Raw genomic sequence first — 16,112 nt, forward strand, 5'->3', positions numbered from 1 at the left:
CATGGGAGTGCATTTCCTGCGCACACATCGTGGATGTAGTGTGCATCCGCTTGTCTCATTATGCAAATGTTGACGTGTGCATTCATAAACATGTGAGGCACGAGAAGTTAATATCAGCCCCACCCACACACATTTATTTGAAGCACTAGCTTTGCTTCCTCTGCAGACTCTCCCTCTTTTAGATCTGCCAACCTAAACCTCAAGGCAGGCTGTCTTTGCTACAGCTTCTGGATGAATCTGCTTAGTATCTTTCAGTTCAGATGAAGCACTACACTAACCATGCTTCAGGGCATCTGGGATGGGCCAGGGGGCCTGGTGAAGCAGGGGAAAGGAGCTTTGAGATGGTCCAGGCTCAAGCTCCTCTCTTCCTCAACAACAAGGACCCACGCTGAAGCACGCTCAGACCCTGCAACCCGAGAGGGCACAGGGGTCCTCCAGGCTGCCTGGGTTGGGATAAATGAACCCAGATGCTTCCCGAAAAGAGCAACCAGGCTGAGAGAATAAGGGTGGGGGGAGTAGGTGGTGGAGACAGAAAAAGGACCTGTTTTTTCTTTTCTTCTTTCCCTAGTGGAGGCAGTTATCTGTCAGATTCCTGCGCTTTCTCATAACCACTGATCACAGAGGCCTCCATGCAAGGAGCATTATGGGAAATCATCAGAGGGGCATTTGTCTTTGAAGGAGAATGAGAGCAGCGGCAAATCTTTAAGTCCTTTCCTGTTCCTCTTCCTGTCAAGCTGCCACCTGGACTGAGAGAGAAGGAGGGAGCAAGAGAATGATGGTCGCATTTGTATAAATGACTTGACTAAAGTTCAAGTTGGCACAGGAAGTTTTAGAATGTAACATAAACAGGGGGGTTAAATGAAGGATTTGTTGTATGGGTTAGCTGTTTATCTTAACAACACATTTCATGCAAGACGCTAAGCTGTCACTGTGCTGATGGTTGCCATTTTAATACCTGTCTTAGGAATAGTTTACTTTTTGAAGAGAGTTAGATCACATTCTCATCCCAAGTCATCACATGCTGCGACTTTGTAGTGGACTTCAGCGTCTACATATTACGTTTTAGGTGTCCTTCTTAGTCTGCTATTGACATTCCAGGATGACGCTACAGTGATGTCAACAAATGCACATGGTGGGATGATGCGGCATGTGGTTATGTTTAGATAACACAAGCACATAGCAACTATTTTATGTAGTCTATTAAAGTCACCAACGCTGGGACGTCAACAAACACACATACTGGCATGGATGTTTAGGATTAGGCAAGGACAGGGTGGTTAGGTTTAGGCAAAAGGGCTCTTGGGTAGGTGTAGAAAAAAACATTACATTCAGGGGGTGAAGCGAACACCAGAATCCCCCTTGAAAGGCTCTGTTCAGTCATCCAGGGGTGCATCATGCAGACGCGAACGGTAGCTTTTGCCGTCAGGATCTTACACCAAAAGTACTACAAAAGCAGTGATATTTGACAACTTTGGACTGAGAACTGGCTACAAGATCAAACGAATGCCCCAGGAATGAGCATTAAATGAGTTCACATTTTAGCACTCCCACTTCCCTTGTCTTTAAGTCACTGGGTTTTTGGTTAGATGCCTGATATAATAGATGTCTCAGGTTGCCTACTTTGACATGGTGCCATTACCCTCTTGCTACCTTAAAAAAATGAGTAGTGCAGGTATGAGTAAAGTACTTTCAACTGGCCAAGCCTGGGCCTATAATAAATGCCAAAATGCAACCGAACAGACAGGCTTGAAGTATCATTGCTACACCATTATTATATGAGTTATTAGTTCTATATGAGATTTGTTTATCATTCTCACCTGTTATGAAATGGATAGAGTGGACATAAATATGATTTGACTTATAGGACTCTGGGATTGTTTTGGTTGACACTCCTGTCAGTGTTAATGTGAGCCCTCTTGATGGCTGCACGACACTATTTCCTTCTCGATTCCTCAACTCTGGTATGATTTAAAACTGGAGGCTTTGACTTTTACATATTTACTTGTACATCCAGTTGCAACAACTCCTCACCATGCTGGCATGTTGATCAAGAAGAAAAAGATATTAATTTCACGCTTTTCCAAGCAGTTGTCTGCACAGCTACATACTGTACCAGTGGTGATCTCTCACCCATGCCATGGTCATGCACTAACACCAGACTGGAAGTCAAATTCAAGAATTGGCTCCCTTGTCTTGACTGATTTTCACTTGTCATTTGCAAACTAACCTTTACCATTAGTCCACCTGCAAACTGCAGCTCGATCCTCAGCCAACTGTGGGTGGTGTACTAAAAACAACTAGCTGCATGAAAACATTGTAATGCAGATGCCTCCTTTTACGCGGTGGCGCTTCAAAGCTCCTTTTCCACTGCAGACTACAGCGATGTGTTTCTCACCAGGGACCTCAGGAGTAACCTGTGTCACTACCAATCTGCCAGCCTCTCCTGATGCCATCCAGATGCCCCATCCTGAAACACACACCGGCCTCTTTGTTTGCTCCACTTGAGGTTTATGGCCCGTTTTTTCACAGAGTTGGACATGCACTAACACAGACGCACGTTAACCAAAAATACACACTTTGAAACCAACAAGATGTTCAGCCACACTCAACCGCACATGTGCACACACTCACAAACCACCCCCTGTCTGATGTAGATGCAGCAACGAGGAATAAACGACAAATTTCCTATTTCATTTCACTAAGTCTCGCCTGCTTTAGCTCACTCCTAACCTGGCTTGCCACGTCGGAAGACCAAGAGTTAAATTAGAAAGGACTAAATTTCCTGAAATGAAATGACTGTCAACTCAACTTTGCTCCATCATCTCAGAAAAGTGCAAGGAAAAATACCTCAGCCCTTCCATTCTGTTTTTGCGTACTGAACAGCAAACAGAGTTTGAAATATCAAAAGGGACCATGGTAAAAGGCATCGCTCTCAAATGAGTTATGAAAGAAAGTTGAGTTGTTTTAGTCTGTCTTTGATCTCTGGGATTTGTAGTGAGGCAGCAACATGTAGCTCCTGTATATGTCATCATGACCATTAGGAAGTGCTGACATCTATCTGATTAGGACGACAAAACAGCAAGCACCTGTGTGTGTGTGTGTGTGTGTGTGTGTGTGTGTGTGTGTGTGTGTGTTCGTGCATCGGCAAACGTCACTCACATCTGCCGTTGAAAGTGACCATGTGCTTGCATTAATGTGTTTTTTGTGCATGTGTATGAACGCTTTTCATTGGCAGATTTTTTAGCATTTGAGTGCATTTGGAAGAGTCTGCATTTTTGTTCCTCCACATCTGTGAGTGTGTGAGGATGAGAGAGTGCATGCCTGCGTGGTGTGCTGGCTGGCTGTCCTGCCTGGAGGGGAGATAAATGGCTGAGTGTTGTTGTTGTCCACAGAGCAGACACTCAGACAGCCGCTCACACATGATTAATTGTTTCCTTGTTGGGACTGGGACCAGTTGACTGTGGCTGGGCCAAGGCCTCCCACCCAGCCTTACCAGACATGGGTGTGTGTGTGCAAGAGAGTAAGAGAGTGATGAAAGGAAAAGACAGCGAAAAAGCGAGAGAGAATGTTATGTCCTACTTTATGAGTTTGTCTGTCATTGTACTCTGTTTTTAAACATGTGCTATTGTTTTGAACCCAGCCACACAGTGGAGCGGTGAAGGTTTTTTTTGGTCAAATGCGGTGAAATTGATCGATGTGAACTGAGGGGATGATTTGTCCTGCAACCTTTAAATGTTCACTTGAATTGGATTGTGCAATGTTAAAGGTCTTTAATGGACTTTTCCCTGCAGTTGCTTCCCTTGCTTTGTACAGTTACAATGCAGATACGGTGACAGCTAATTAACCATGCTCTAATTACTTGAACCAAGTGAAAGAAACTCCAGCTATTGCCTTGAATCATGGCTGCACATTGATTTCTCATAGGTCAGCACTGCTCAGGTTGATCTACAGTGATGCTGGGTTTTACGGGAGTGCATGAGTGAGCCTGATGATTGATTAATTACAATTATCAGAGGCCTGATAATTCACCAGAGATGATAATAACATCAAGTGTGCTTTACTGCTCTGGCGGAAAAAGCCTCTCCGGTGTCTAAATTGCCCCCCCATCCCCCTATTAATTTCTCTTCCTTCACTGTCCAATGCTTTTAAGTACAGCAGGACAGGTGAATAGCTGTTACGGTGTGTTCAAATATTGTAGGTTTGGGAGGGGACGGGTAAAAATCGGGAGTAAAAATAAAAAAAACAAACACCCTAATTGCCAGGTATCATGGGTGTACGGGAAAGAAACGCAGCAGGGGGGTGTTGTTGCCACAGACGTCACAGTTAAAAACACGCTGCCATCCTCGCAGGGCCGTTCAGCTCAGTTGCACATTGTGGTTTAATGATGGCATGAGCATGACTCACATGCAACACTGATTTACTTTACATTAGACCCTTAATCACAGCAGCTATTATCCCCCCTTTGTGTTGGTAAAAAGTACAGGAATCCAGCAAGACTTGTGTTGGATTAATGCAAAACATTTACTCTGTGAATTTCCGCTTCACTTAGGTGTATTATTTCACAGTTTAAGCCCCTTGCAGGCTACTATCAGCGTGGTTTACGACCAACTTAGGTTGCTAATGGATGAATAAAGCAGCACTGATGTTGCTGGGGTATTATTAACGTTTATACTGTGTCATATTTCATGGATGCAGATCACATGCAGATAACTTTACATACTGCTTCAAAACTGTACAAAACAGCAGTGTTGAGAAAAAAGGGTAGAAGCTTGAAGGCTCTTTAAAAAACTGTGTAAACGATATATGAGTCAGAAAACATTGATTACTAATAAGCACCACAGCTTTCATAAAATCCACAGAAAAAAACATTTAGATCACTACTGTCCTCGATGTTATCGCTAACAACATCGTAGTTTTCTAACAGGTGTGATGTAATTTTCAACTCCGACCTCCAGCATCAGAGGTAAATGGATCACAGCACCAGAGGCTGCAGAGACAGCGGTCAGGCTTACTGCTACTCTGTTAAGCTAGGCTAGTTAACTTTGTCTGTGCTAGTTTTTCTGGGAGACCTATTAGACTACTTTTTCCCTCCATAATGATTAGATTTTGCCTTATTTATGTGGTAAAAGAAATGTGTCCAAACACATGTCCAAAGTCTGGCGCGGGGACCAATTGTGGCCCATGGACCAATTTTAAATGACTCCCATCTTGTCTTTCAAAATATAATACATATGTGGCCCTCCACTCAATATTGGTTAATCAAGCAAGTTCATTTAGCATTTAGCACAGATGGTGAACAAACAAACGAATGGACACCAAATAGCAGACGTTTCCTGCTCGATAGCAGACATCACCACAGCAAAAAAGTTTAAACAGCTGCTTAGGAGCAACGAAAAGGTGAAAATACTTTCAATGAAAGATGAATCAATTATGCTTGCCTCATTTATATGTGATTTATTTTTAAATAACCCATGTGATGGCAAAAAGCAAAAAGTATTTTCACACTATCTAGCTAAAGTTATCTGTAACTAGCCAGAGTGCAGTTGTAGTGTGGTTTTGAACTCAGTTTTCTAGATTTCCCACATTTTTTCTATTATTATTTTTTTTTAATCTCAAAATTACACATTTTTAAGGCTTAATTTTTTTTTTTAGGTCAGATTCTGATCTGTACTTAATGTTGTTTTGGCTTAGGAGAACAGGAGACTACTTTCAATGTGCTCTGTTTTTCACCTTTGTGAAATTATACATTTATCTGTCAAAGTCCTGCAAGATGGATCCTGTCATAAACTGCACGGCTGAAACAGGGCATTCATAATCCATCCTGACATCAAACCAAAGTCTTGTGTTTTCATAGTGATTCAACCACCATGGATAGCGTTAAACTGAAACATACCCATCTGTTTCTTTCTGTGTGCCAACATGTCAGATCAGGTTAAAATCTGAACGGGTTTAAGTGACGGTGAGGCCGTGGCGTGATCCCATACTGTCTCAGATATCCAGTGTCATGTCCACATGTTCAAATGGCTTTATTCTCATTTTCAGCTGAGTTGTGATGATTCTCATTTAAAAAAAAAGAGGTTTCAGAGCAAGCGTAAAATATAAGCCAGATATTGTATCTGTTAGGTATATGTATCTAGGTGGAGTCAAATATTTCCATTTTAGAAATTCATGTTCTGCTTAACCACAAGTATGAAAGTTTGGGTCAAAGTATGGCGCTCGATGCCCTCTGAAGTGAAGATGTCTTTAGTTTTCTAAAGATCAAAGTAATAGCGTAGTTTCAACATGAGCATTTTCTAAATTAAAAAGCTTTGCTCAGCTCAAGTTTGGAATGACTGCAGTGACAGGTTAGTTATCTTGACATTACAAGTGGAAGGAGCAAATTAAAGGGGCTCTACACAAAATTTCAGAGAGCAGTTGTCTGAACATGGTTCTCAACAAAGAGGTGGCTGAGACAGCGGCTATAACAGCGATGGTGCTAACTCCATAAATAGTGCTAAAAAGCATCAGTGTTGACAAAGCTAACAGTGTTAACCAGGGGAGAGCACTATACCTCCACAACAACGCTGTCTCGATATCCGCGATAACTGCCATATGAATGCAGTGCAAAGCAGTGACTATGAGCTAGCCAGTGCAATACACACATGCATGTGCAACCAAACCGATTTACCACTAAAAACCTCAGAGAAGCTCGTATTACAACACACGGAGTCAGCATGACTTCATTCTCTGCTCAATTATGTGTAAGACAATTCTTTTGGTGGCAACCAGTAACTTCCTAGCATCTTTGGCGGTTGACTGGCAAAAAGTCTGGTCCACAACCACATGAGAAAAAAAGGAAACAGCCATTTTTACATATTTTATCTTAATTAGTGAGCTTAAAAGGTTCTTATAGACTGACCTATGGACAGAACAAGGCCAGCTGTTAGTCCTTGCTTACAGTTTTTATGCTAAGCTAAGCTAACCTGGCAATAACTTCATATTTGACAGATAAATAAAAGTGAAATCAATCTTTTTATCCAACTCTCTGCCCAAAAGAGAATTAGCATATTTCTCAAAATGTTTTTGTAAAAAACAAAAGACTTCCATTGTAATGATAAACAAGGCTGCAAGAGTTCAGGTGGATGGGCGACATCATACTACTAACAAAACCAACATGACTGACAATGAACCGCAGAAATGAATCCTAAAACCTGGAAATGAATTAGCATTTCACCACCTCTCATTCTCTCAGAGTCAATGGGTTTTTTGAATGGGTTTTTGGTTAGAAGCCTTAAATCAGGTCTGTGGTTAACAAAAGCTGATGAGACTTTGAGGTTTTGTTCTAGGACATAAAATACGTCAGTAAATACCAGAGGAACTTGGAGGCTTTTCCTTGTCTATACAAAGGCGGTTGATAACAAGTGGCTAAATGAGACTACACAACGTCATCGCATCGAACCAAACACGGCTTTACAGCCTCATAGTGGTGGGTGCGTGACTGTAATCTAGTTTCTAGTAGCTTAATGTTAGCTTTTTACTCCTGGCAATTACATTTAGGCTTCAAAAATCCTAAAAGTTGTGTTCATTTGAGAAGATCATCTTGCTGAACAAAACATGAGCATCAGAAACGTTTGTTTACCACAGAGCTTATTTTCTGCAATGATCCAAAATTCCCTAGATTTTTTGAAGAGGGAACTAGGGCAACGTTATCTTCAGGGTTTGCCTACAGAAAAATGTTATCCCTGGGGCACTCTATAGCACCATCAGTAAAAATGTAATTCATATACACACTGCATGTTATATCCATGGCTTCATGTTCTACTTGAAAAATGTCTGTCTGTATTTTAATGAATCTATCTCAAGAGAATATCTATGATGGCAGATTTAACTTTGCACATAGTGTTAGTATAATAGTATTGGTATGTTTTAGATTATACATATTTCTTCTGATCCCATAGAGAGGGAGAACCATTCAACACAAGACAGGATCATTTTGATGAGAATGAATGGAGCTTAAAAAGTAGCCTGTGGTCAATCCATACTGGTTAATTGAGGCAGTTAGGGTAGAAGGGACATAAAAGCCCCAGTCCTCCTTGACACTGATGACTGTCCTATATGGAACCCTCAGTAGGGCCCTCAGGTCTTTTGATAGGGCATTCGCCAGCGTCCTTTGGGGCTGTTTTACCCCCCACAATAAACAGGCAGCCCTTTGTCAACGAGAGTAGGGGGGTCTGAAGGGTTGCTCCTCGTTATTATTTTCTAAAGTAATTATACCTTATTATCTGTGTTTACTTTAGCGGGGGTGCGAGCGTGCAGGTGTGGGCCATTCGGCAGTGGGTTGGCAATCTCACTAGAGAACGCACCCCAAGTGTCTTTTTTTTTTTTTTAACTCTCTCCCCTCCATCTTTACTTGAAGGTTTTGGGGGGTTTAGTAGTAGTATTGTAGCCCTGCCGCTAATTTCAGCCCAACAAAAGAAACGTGCAATTAGGGCTATTATAGTAGCAGCTGCATGCTTCCTAGCTGTGCAGATACAGCTTCGTCTTCTCCCTGGCTCAGTGGTGAACGGATTGAAGAGAGGAGAAGTAGGGCCTGCAGCGGTGGGGAGAGAGTTCGAATGGTCACAGAAGCTTCCAGTGTCTGCCGAAAAGAGAGGAAAATATAGCCCTGGTGTGTTTCCTCAGTGTAGACACAGCAGGGACTCTCGCCCACAGGCTCGTGGGCCTTTGAGAACAATGGATCTGCCATCTCCCAACATGAAGCATTATGAAATAGTCGTCGCCACAGTTCCATTGGCTGATCTCTCACTTGGAGTCATGTGGTCTCAGAACTGCGTGGGCTGAAAGAAAACGATTTGCAAATAAGAAAATGCTTTTTGAAGAACCTAGTCTTTAAAAAAGACAAGAATCAGTTTACGGAAATGTGCTGCATCCAGTAAAGACAACATAGACTGATCCAGAATGTAATTTGAGGAAAGTATCCAACACAACTTGGATTTTGTATGAAGATTTAACTTTGCGGCCACTAACACACGGGCAGACCTTTAAAAAGTAAAAGTATTTTGAAGATTCTCAATGAAACCCTTCAATAATGTCAAAATATTCACCCAACAGATTCTTATTCAGGCCAGGCGTTAACATTAGCAGTATCAAAACTGCCAGGAGGATATTTTTACACAATTACAGTTGTGACTAACTGATGTAAACATTATGTTTTCATGCATGTGCTGGCTGAAATGAAGTGCTACAGTAATAAGTTTACCATCAACAGGTCCTAACTTTATGCCAAATTATTGCAAATAATTAATAAGCAAATGGAAAATGCTCAGAATGTAAATGCTGTTTGCTAGCTAATGCACGGAGTATATGCAAGCATTCTGACTGGAATTTAGCATAACAATGCAAGAAGGTAATTTAAACTGTCACAGTTGACAGGGATATAGCCTACACTGCACTCATATTTAGTTTTCCACTTTTAACTTCATTTAAATTTGATGGACTAGAGAGAAAGAAGCTTACATTGCTTGACATTGATCGTATACACACCATATATATGTATGGTACCTGCGTGGTGCAGGAATGAGTCCTTAAACCCGAAAATGAATTAGTGTTTTTGCGCTCCCGGTTTCTTCTACCCAAAGTTGATGGGTTTTTTGAATGGGTTCTTGATTAGATGCCTGAAATATGGTCTGCGTTTAACTCAAGCTGAGGAGACTTTCATGTTTTGCTCTGCAACATAAAATATGTCAGCAAATACTACACTCACGAACGTTGAAGCTTCGTATTCCTTAAAAAGGACGGTTGCTAACAAGTGGCTAAATGAGATTACAGAACATCATCACGCCTAACATGGCTATACTGCCTCATTGTGGTGGCAAAGTTGAAGTCATGCAACTGTTGTGTAGTTCTTTTAAAGTCTAATGTTGAGTTTGTACTTCTTGTGATTGCATTAAGGCTTCAAAAAGCATACATGTGGTGTTAATTTGAGATCATTTTGCCTTACAAAATGTTAAAGTATCATAAGCATTTGTTTGCCATGGAGCTTATTTTCTACAATAATGCAAAATCCTAGGAAAAAATCCCATTGGCTTTTTGTTGAGGGAACCAGGGAAAAGTTAATTTTTGTGTTGCCATGCAATTAAACGCCATGCCTGCTGGGGCACTGCAACACAACTTGGACAAACTACACCATAACATTAATTAAAATTATTAAATAATTAAAATTATACTCCTAAAAATGTCACTTTATTAGGTTTTGAATGATTATGTTTACATTTGCTAATAATTTCAGATAATGGTGACATAGCATTTTTAATCAATATACTGGGGGCATTTTGATATTTGAAATTTTGAGAATATTATAATTACTGCCTTGATTTACGCCTCTTTAAGTCACTCGGTATCAGCCACAGTGAGCTTTCTCGTACATGTCACTGGAGAATCATGTGGGTCACAAAGGAACAACAAAAATGCTTGCACAAATTAAAGTCACAAAGACAGCGAAAAGCCTGGCGATCTGTGTGAGGTTGAATATTGAGGGCCCATCAAGGCCCTCATGGCGTCAAACACAAGGGACCAATCTCATGCTCTCAGCACAAACAAAATGGTCACAGGTCCTCCTCTGTTGCTCTCACTTATCGATTCTCTCACTTCACCGACTTCTCAACCCTTAGAATAATCATCTGACTTAGGGCCCTTAGTTTCAAGGGCATAAACAGATTTGAGTATCTCCTATATGTGAGTCAGTGCTCTTTGAGATCACTCGATAAACATGTAACCTTGCTTTATTTCCCGCAGCACTTGCCAACTAAATATTTATTTTCTTTATTGACATGTATATCAGTAGCAGCTGGGGCATTGTCTTTCAATCACAATATGGGCCCAGGAGAGCTGTTGGGCTGTGATATGCAGCTGATTGGGATAATAACCAGTAGTAAACAGGGATTTTGTATTTTCCCAGAAGAGAACGAGAGACTGTCAGATGCTTGTAAGCGTGCTTTCAGTTGCCAACTTTCAAACACTTGACCTGAGCTAACAGATTTCCACCTCCACCTTTTTCCAGCCTTTAATGCCAAAATCAGAGTGTAACACTTTGAAGTGCACAATGGCGCTTTCCAAATATAAACTGATGCAAAACAGCAAAGGATTCTGGTAAATCAGCACCACAAGGGGAAACTAACAAAAGCTAGTAGGGATGGCCACCCACAGGGAGAAGGCAGTGTTGGAAAAAACATTCTAAATGTAGCAGAACTTCATAAAAACATTATAAAATGTCATAACTCATTAGGAATAGTCACTTTTATCGTAACACATTAGCAGTTTATTAGATTTGTAATGTCAAAACTTGTGCTGTTGTGCCCTTTAGAAACAGGAAGTAATGTGAAAGGAGACACAGAAACACAGCTTGGTTTAATTTACAATATTGTATACTAGATGCAGAAGGCCAGACTTCTGGAAGAACTTGTGGAATTAGTTGATGATAAAACAACCATTACAAGGTGAATAAATATGTCATTTGTATTGTTGTTTCAGGTATTTTTGCTAAATCAAGTTTTGTTTTTCATGGCTCTACTGCGGCTCTCAATCTTTCATGTTTCAAAATATGGATGCTCAAGTTTCGGAAAATCCTTGGGACAAGTTATTGGAAACAGGTTTGATGTGTCTCACTGTATGGCACTTTTTCATCTTGTTTTAGACTTTTAACACAATTTTTATGATTTGACAACAGGCAGAAGTGCATTGTTAATATAGGGATTTTAAGCAGTGTGAACATTTATGTGAAACCAGAACTAACCTGTCAGACTCTGCATGCTGATTTGAGCTTATTGGGTTTTGTAAATAAAATCGCATTCTTCAAAGTAACCAGTAGCGACATAGATTGGATCTGGTGGGTTAAAAACTGTATATTTATTTCTAACAAGTCCAAAAACCATACATAAATACAGTACTTGAGTAAATGTATTTAGGTTACTTTCCCCTTCTAGAGGCAGAGGATGGATGTTGTTTTCAGGATGAAAGCTGCTCTTGCAGCCTTGGTCTTACTGGCATCCATTTCACCTCATTAGGACCCTGGGACTGAGAGTCGACAAAACACTGAGAGAAATCATTTTGCCGGGGGAGTGTGGCGGGGATAAATTGGCCTCTGGTTCAGTACAAGAGTCCCCGCTGTGCCAAGCGGAAGAGAAGGGCCTGGCTGGCAGTAGGGGCAGGCCCAGGCAAGGCAGGCTGGGAGGCCCCATGCTGAGACCCCCTCCCTGCCTCTGACAAACACGGCAGTGGATAATCTCTCCTTCAGGGACTCAGCCCTGCGCTGTGGGGCTGAGAGGGAAGGGGGCTGTTATACAGCACAGTGCAGAGGAACTGCCTCTGTATGTGTGGAGCACGCACCACAAACACACTTACACACACTTGTTTGCACTGTGTGTACTTCCACTGCACACAGCTTATGTACATCCCCCCCCCTGTGAACACTTCTACTCTCTTCCTCTGTCATGCAGGCATCACTTTGACAGTTTTGCTAAACAGAGCTTTACATAAAAGAATGGCTCCTACAAAATCATCATGAGTATCTCTGATAAATTCTGTTGAGCATGTGGACTCCAATAAATCATATAGTCTGAAAAAAAGTCAGAGGGCAAGAACAAGCCGTCCATTACAGGAAGATTACGTTGACTTGGCGAGTGTGCTTTTGAGGAGAATCAACAGCTCTTACAAAGACGAATCTGCAGATGTTTGAGCCAAACCCAGAGTCATCTGCCATAGAAAACCTAATGACCGCAAAGATGGATTAAGTTCATGCATCGGTCCGAGAGTCTGAGAACCAGGTGAAACAGAAAGACAAGGGCTAAATTTTTGGTAATGACCATTTCAGCACCAGTGAAATTTAGCCATGGGTTAGAGGCATGAATGCAATTATGTTTTTATCTATGACTTTTCACATTGTCATTGACATTGTCACTCAATGTCAGCTATGTTCCTGCAATTACTAGAGGAAGGCAATCATTTTTTTTAGGTTAGACCAGTCCGTAGATCTAATTCAATATTTAAGGAATATATCAAAAACAAAAAGACCCATATGTGAATCAATTAGTCATGCGGTTTTAATGTTTACAAATGTGGTCCCAAGTCAGTCGATAAGTCGGTATGTTCAGCATCTGTGAAGGCATGCAAGAAGAAAATGTCTTCAATTCAAGGTAACAAGGCATGACTAAGTGATTTACAAATGCTCAATTTGTGGGTGAAATATTCCTTTTAGTAAAATAAACTCAAACGTAACGTGTAACTAATAGCATGTTTCATTTGTAACACGGTTCCCACATTTTTTAAACATCACATTCAAGGACTTTTCACAGACTTTCCAGGCCCATTTTCCTCAAATTCAAGGAGCCAACATTACGACATAGTTTGAGACATGGATCAAGGTTACTAAGTGTTATAACAATTTGCATGGGCAATGATTTTCCCCCCCCAAAAAATCACAAACCTTCAAAGATTTCAATGACATGTGGCAACCCTGCTATAAATGTCTTCTTAACATTTACATTGTAAGTTGGTAAGTAAAAACAGTCAAAACAAACTGTTTTCTCCAAACACTTTACTTTTTAATCAATATTTCTTACAAAAAAAGAGAAACAAATGAACATCATCTCTTCCGTTGGTGTGTGGGGTCAACCGATAATGTTCAAATATAAAAGTCCATATCTGATGTCTTCAAATACTGAAAGGCCTTGCCAGGCGCTAAGACGTCTCCATCTTGTAACCATGTTTTTCCAGCTCAGCTCTGCAGGGAGGAGAAGGAAAGAAAGATCAAGTCAGTAGAGATGATTACAGGTGGGTGGTTGAGACACAAGTACACTCTGCTATTGATTGTGAGAACCATTAAGAGATGGGAGTGAAGAAATATATAAATATTACATAATGCATGCAGCTATGGATTTGATGATTACACACATATATACGCTGTATGCATGGCAGCTGTGCCCTTTAACAATAATGATATCTTTATGAAACAACTTAATAGCACGGCCATCATAATTGGCCTAAATAAAACAATGGCATGTTACTGTCTAAAGTGTACTCAAATAAAAGCAGACCAGCCACATATCTTTTAACAGTTATTGATTATCCAATAAGTGTGAGTATAAGCATAACTAACCTAATGATGATAACTTTGACGTGTAATGTGCAGTTGTTATGGCATGATTTCAGACAGAAGTGAAATATGCAGCCCACTGCAATTAGCAGCATGAGCCAGGAGCTGAAATATGGCTGTAAAGAGTGCAAATGTACTACACGTTTCTTGCTATTTCCAAATTGCATGATGCATTAATACATCTGCAAAATCTAGCTTCTTAAAGTTCTAGACCCAAAATTCAAGCTGTATATCAGAGGCAACCTTCCTTCACCTGTAAAGATACTGTAAGATTTGAAGTGAATTTCATTCTCGTATTCCAAGGACCTGTGAGGAAATTTTGCCGTATGTTTTTTTTAAATTTATTTTTCAAAAATAATTCTGACTTCAGAGCATAAATGTCTCTGCGTTGTGCCATTGACTGCTATGCAAATTTCTATTTAAAAGCAATGAATGTACATCAACTCTTGCGTGATAAAATTGTTTTAACTCCTGAACTCCTACTTGTATAAAATTGTATGAGCCATGGCCAAATGTAAAAATGTGTTTTTACTGCTGAAAAATTACAGTTTTGAACCACACAGGCCTGAGTTTAATTTAAAAAATCACTTGTAACTAGTCCTGTCAGAATGTCTACTGCTGTTTTAACCAATTTGATCAGTAGCATTTGCTTCCATATATATGTGAGCACATTGTGTTTACTCAGTCATGCTTGTAACTTCATGTCATGACACACATTTACACAAGTAATATACAGAGAGGAATAGGTTCAAACAAGTCCCATTGGTTTTACAGTAATATCTCGCAGTACATAAAAGTTAACAAAAATAACAGTTCACACATAAAACCAAAGTAGTTAATCATACAGTAATTTTTGGAAATCTTTCAAGGATCAATGTATTATATCATTACTGTAGTGCAAATTATTGAAGGAAAGGTCACTCTGTCACTAAAGGGTTAATTTATCTGTGCATACATGTTATCAATGGTTCCAGTCAGTCTATGTTAAAAATATAATCAAATGTGTATCTCGTGTACTGTATGTTATGGAAAAAGCTTTAGCCTGTATGGCATCAAGTAATTTAGGAGAAAATAGTCCATAACAAAAAAACCCTCAATAACTTGGTGCCCTCTTAAAGCCACACTATCTATGAAAATAAACCAAACTGACTGAGCATCTTGATTACTTGATTTGGCGTAGCAGATACACTTACAACCTATGATGTGGGTTAACGGTGTTAATCGTATTGTGTACAGTTTCCAGATTACCTGAGCTGATTTGAGAAATCATCCTCTACGTTGTCATCATCCCAGTTGTCTTCCCAAACATGAGCGTCTTCATCTTCATCCAGCCCCGTCCAATCTTTAAAACATACAATGAGATATCACCAGCATTAGAAAACAAAACTGCAGTTGACAAATCCTTAATTGTCAGTCAAAGACAACGTTAAACACCATTGATTGTTTTGTCGGTAAACGTCCTCCTTTGCTGAAGTTGTAGCTGTTTACATAAACGGCTAAGACTTTAGCTTGTCGTCTAGCATTAACGTTAGCCCGGGAGCTAAGGTAGACACGCTAGAAAAATAACAGATACGCAAATGTGAAATAATAAAAGCACGATGGCTGCGTAAATAACAGTCTAATAACTCCGTCAGTTGACTAATTCGGTTATTTTTAGCTGGCTGTGGCGTGTTACCTGCAATTCAGCTAATCGCTTGCTAAGGCTAGCATGGCTAGGCTAGCTGAGTCACTGCTGCAGGGCCCAGACAGGAAAACCACCATATTTCTGTTGTAAAAAAGAAAACAACAGCAATATGGCTTCGAATATAATCTGAATTATTTACCCTCGGCTGGGAATTCTTCAAACTCATCATCCTCCTCCAGTAAGCCCAGATCCACGGTCTGTTTCTTGTCTGACATGTTTTCGGTGGTTGTGATGTCGCTGCGTTGCCGCTGTGTAATGAATGGCTCTGTGACGCAGGATTGACACGCTGAAGCTGCTCGA

At 40.4% G+C, this 16,112-nt stretch overlaps 1 protein-coding gene across 1 annotated transcript; it reads right to left on the reverse strand.

The window, feature by feature from the left end:
• Positions 1-13,555: 13,555 nt before the first annotated feature.
• sem1 (SEM1 26S proteasome subunit) lies at positions 13,556-16,112 on the reverse strand. Its single transcript, XM_088090270.1, has 3 exons — positions 15,952-16,112; positions 15,377-15,470; positions 13,556-13,756 (listed from the first exon to the last, which is right to left on the reverse strand). The coding sequence occupies exons 1-3, from the start codon at positions 16,025-16,027 to the stop codon at positions 13,714-13,716; spliced, it is 213 nt and encodes a 70-aa protein (XP_087946396.1). The 5' UTR covers positions 16,028-16,112; the 3' UTR covers positions 13,556-13,713.

This window comes from Plectropomus leopardus, chromosome 17, assembly GCF_026936395.1.
Source record: "Plectropomus leopardus strain MGB_pleo_1.0 chromosome 17, ASM2693639v1, whole genome shotgun sequence".
Lineage (NCBI taxonomy): Eukaryota > Metazoa > Chordata > Actinopteri > Perciformes > Serranidae > Plectropomus > Plectropomus leopardus.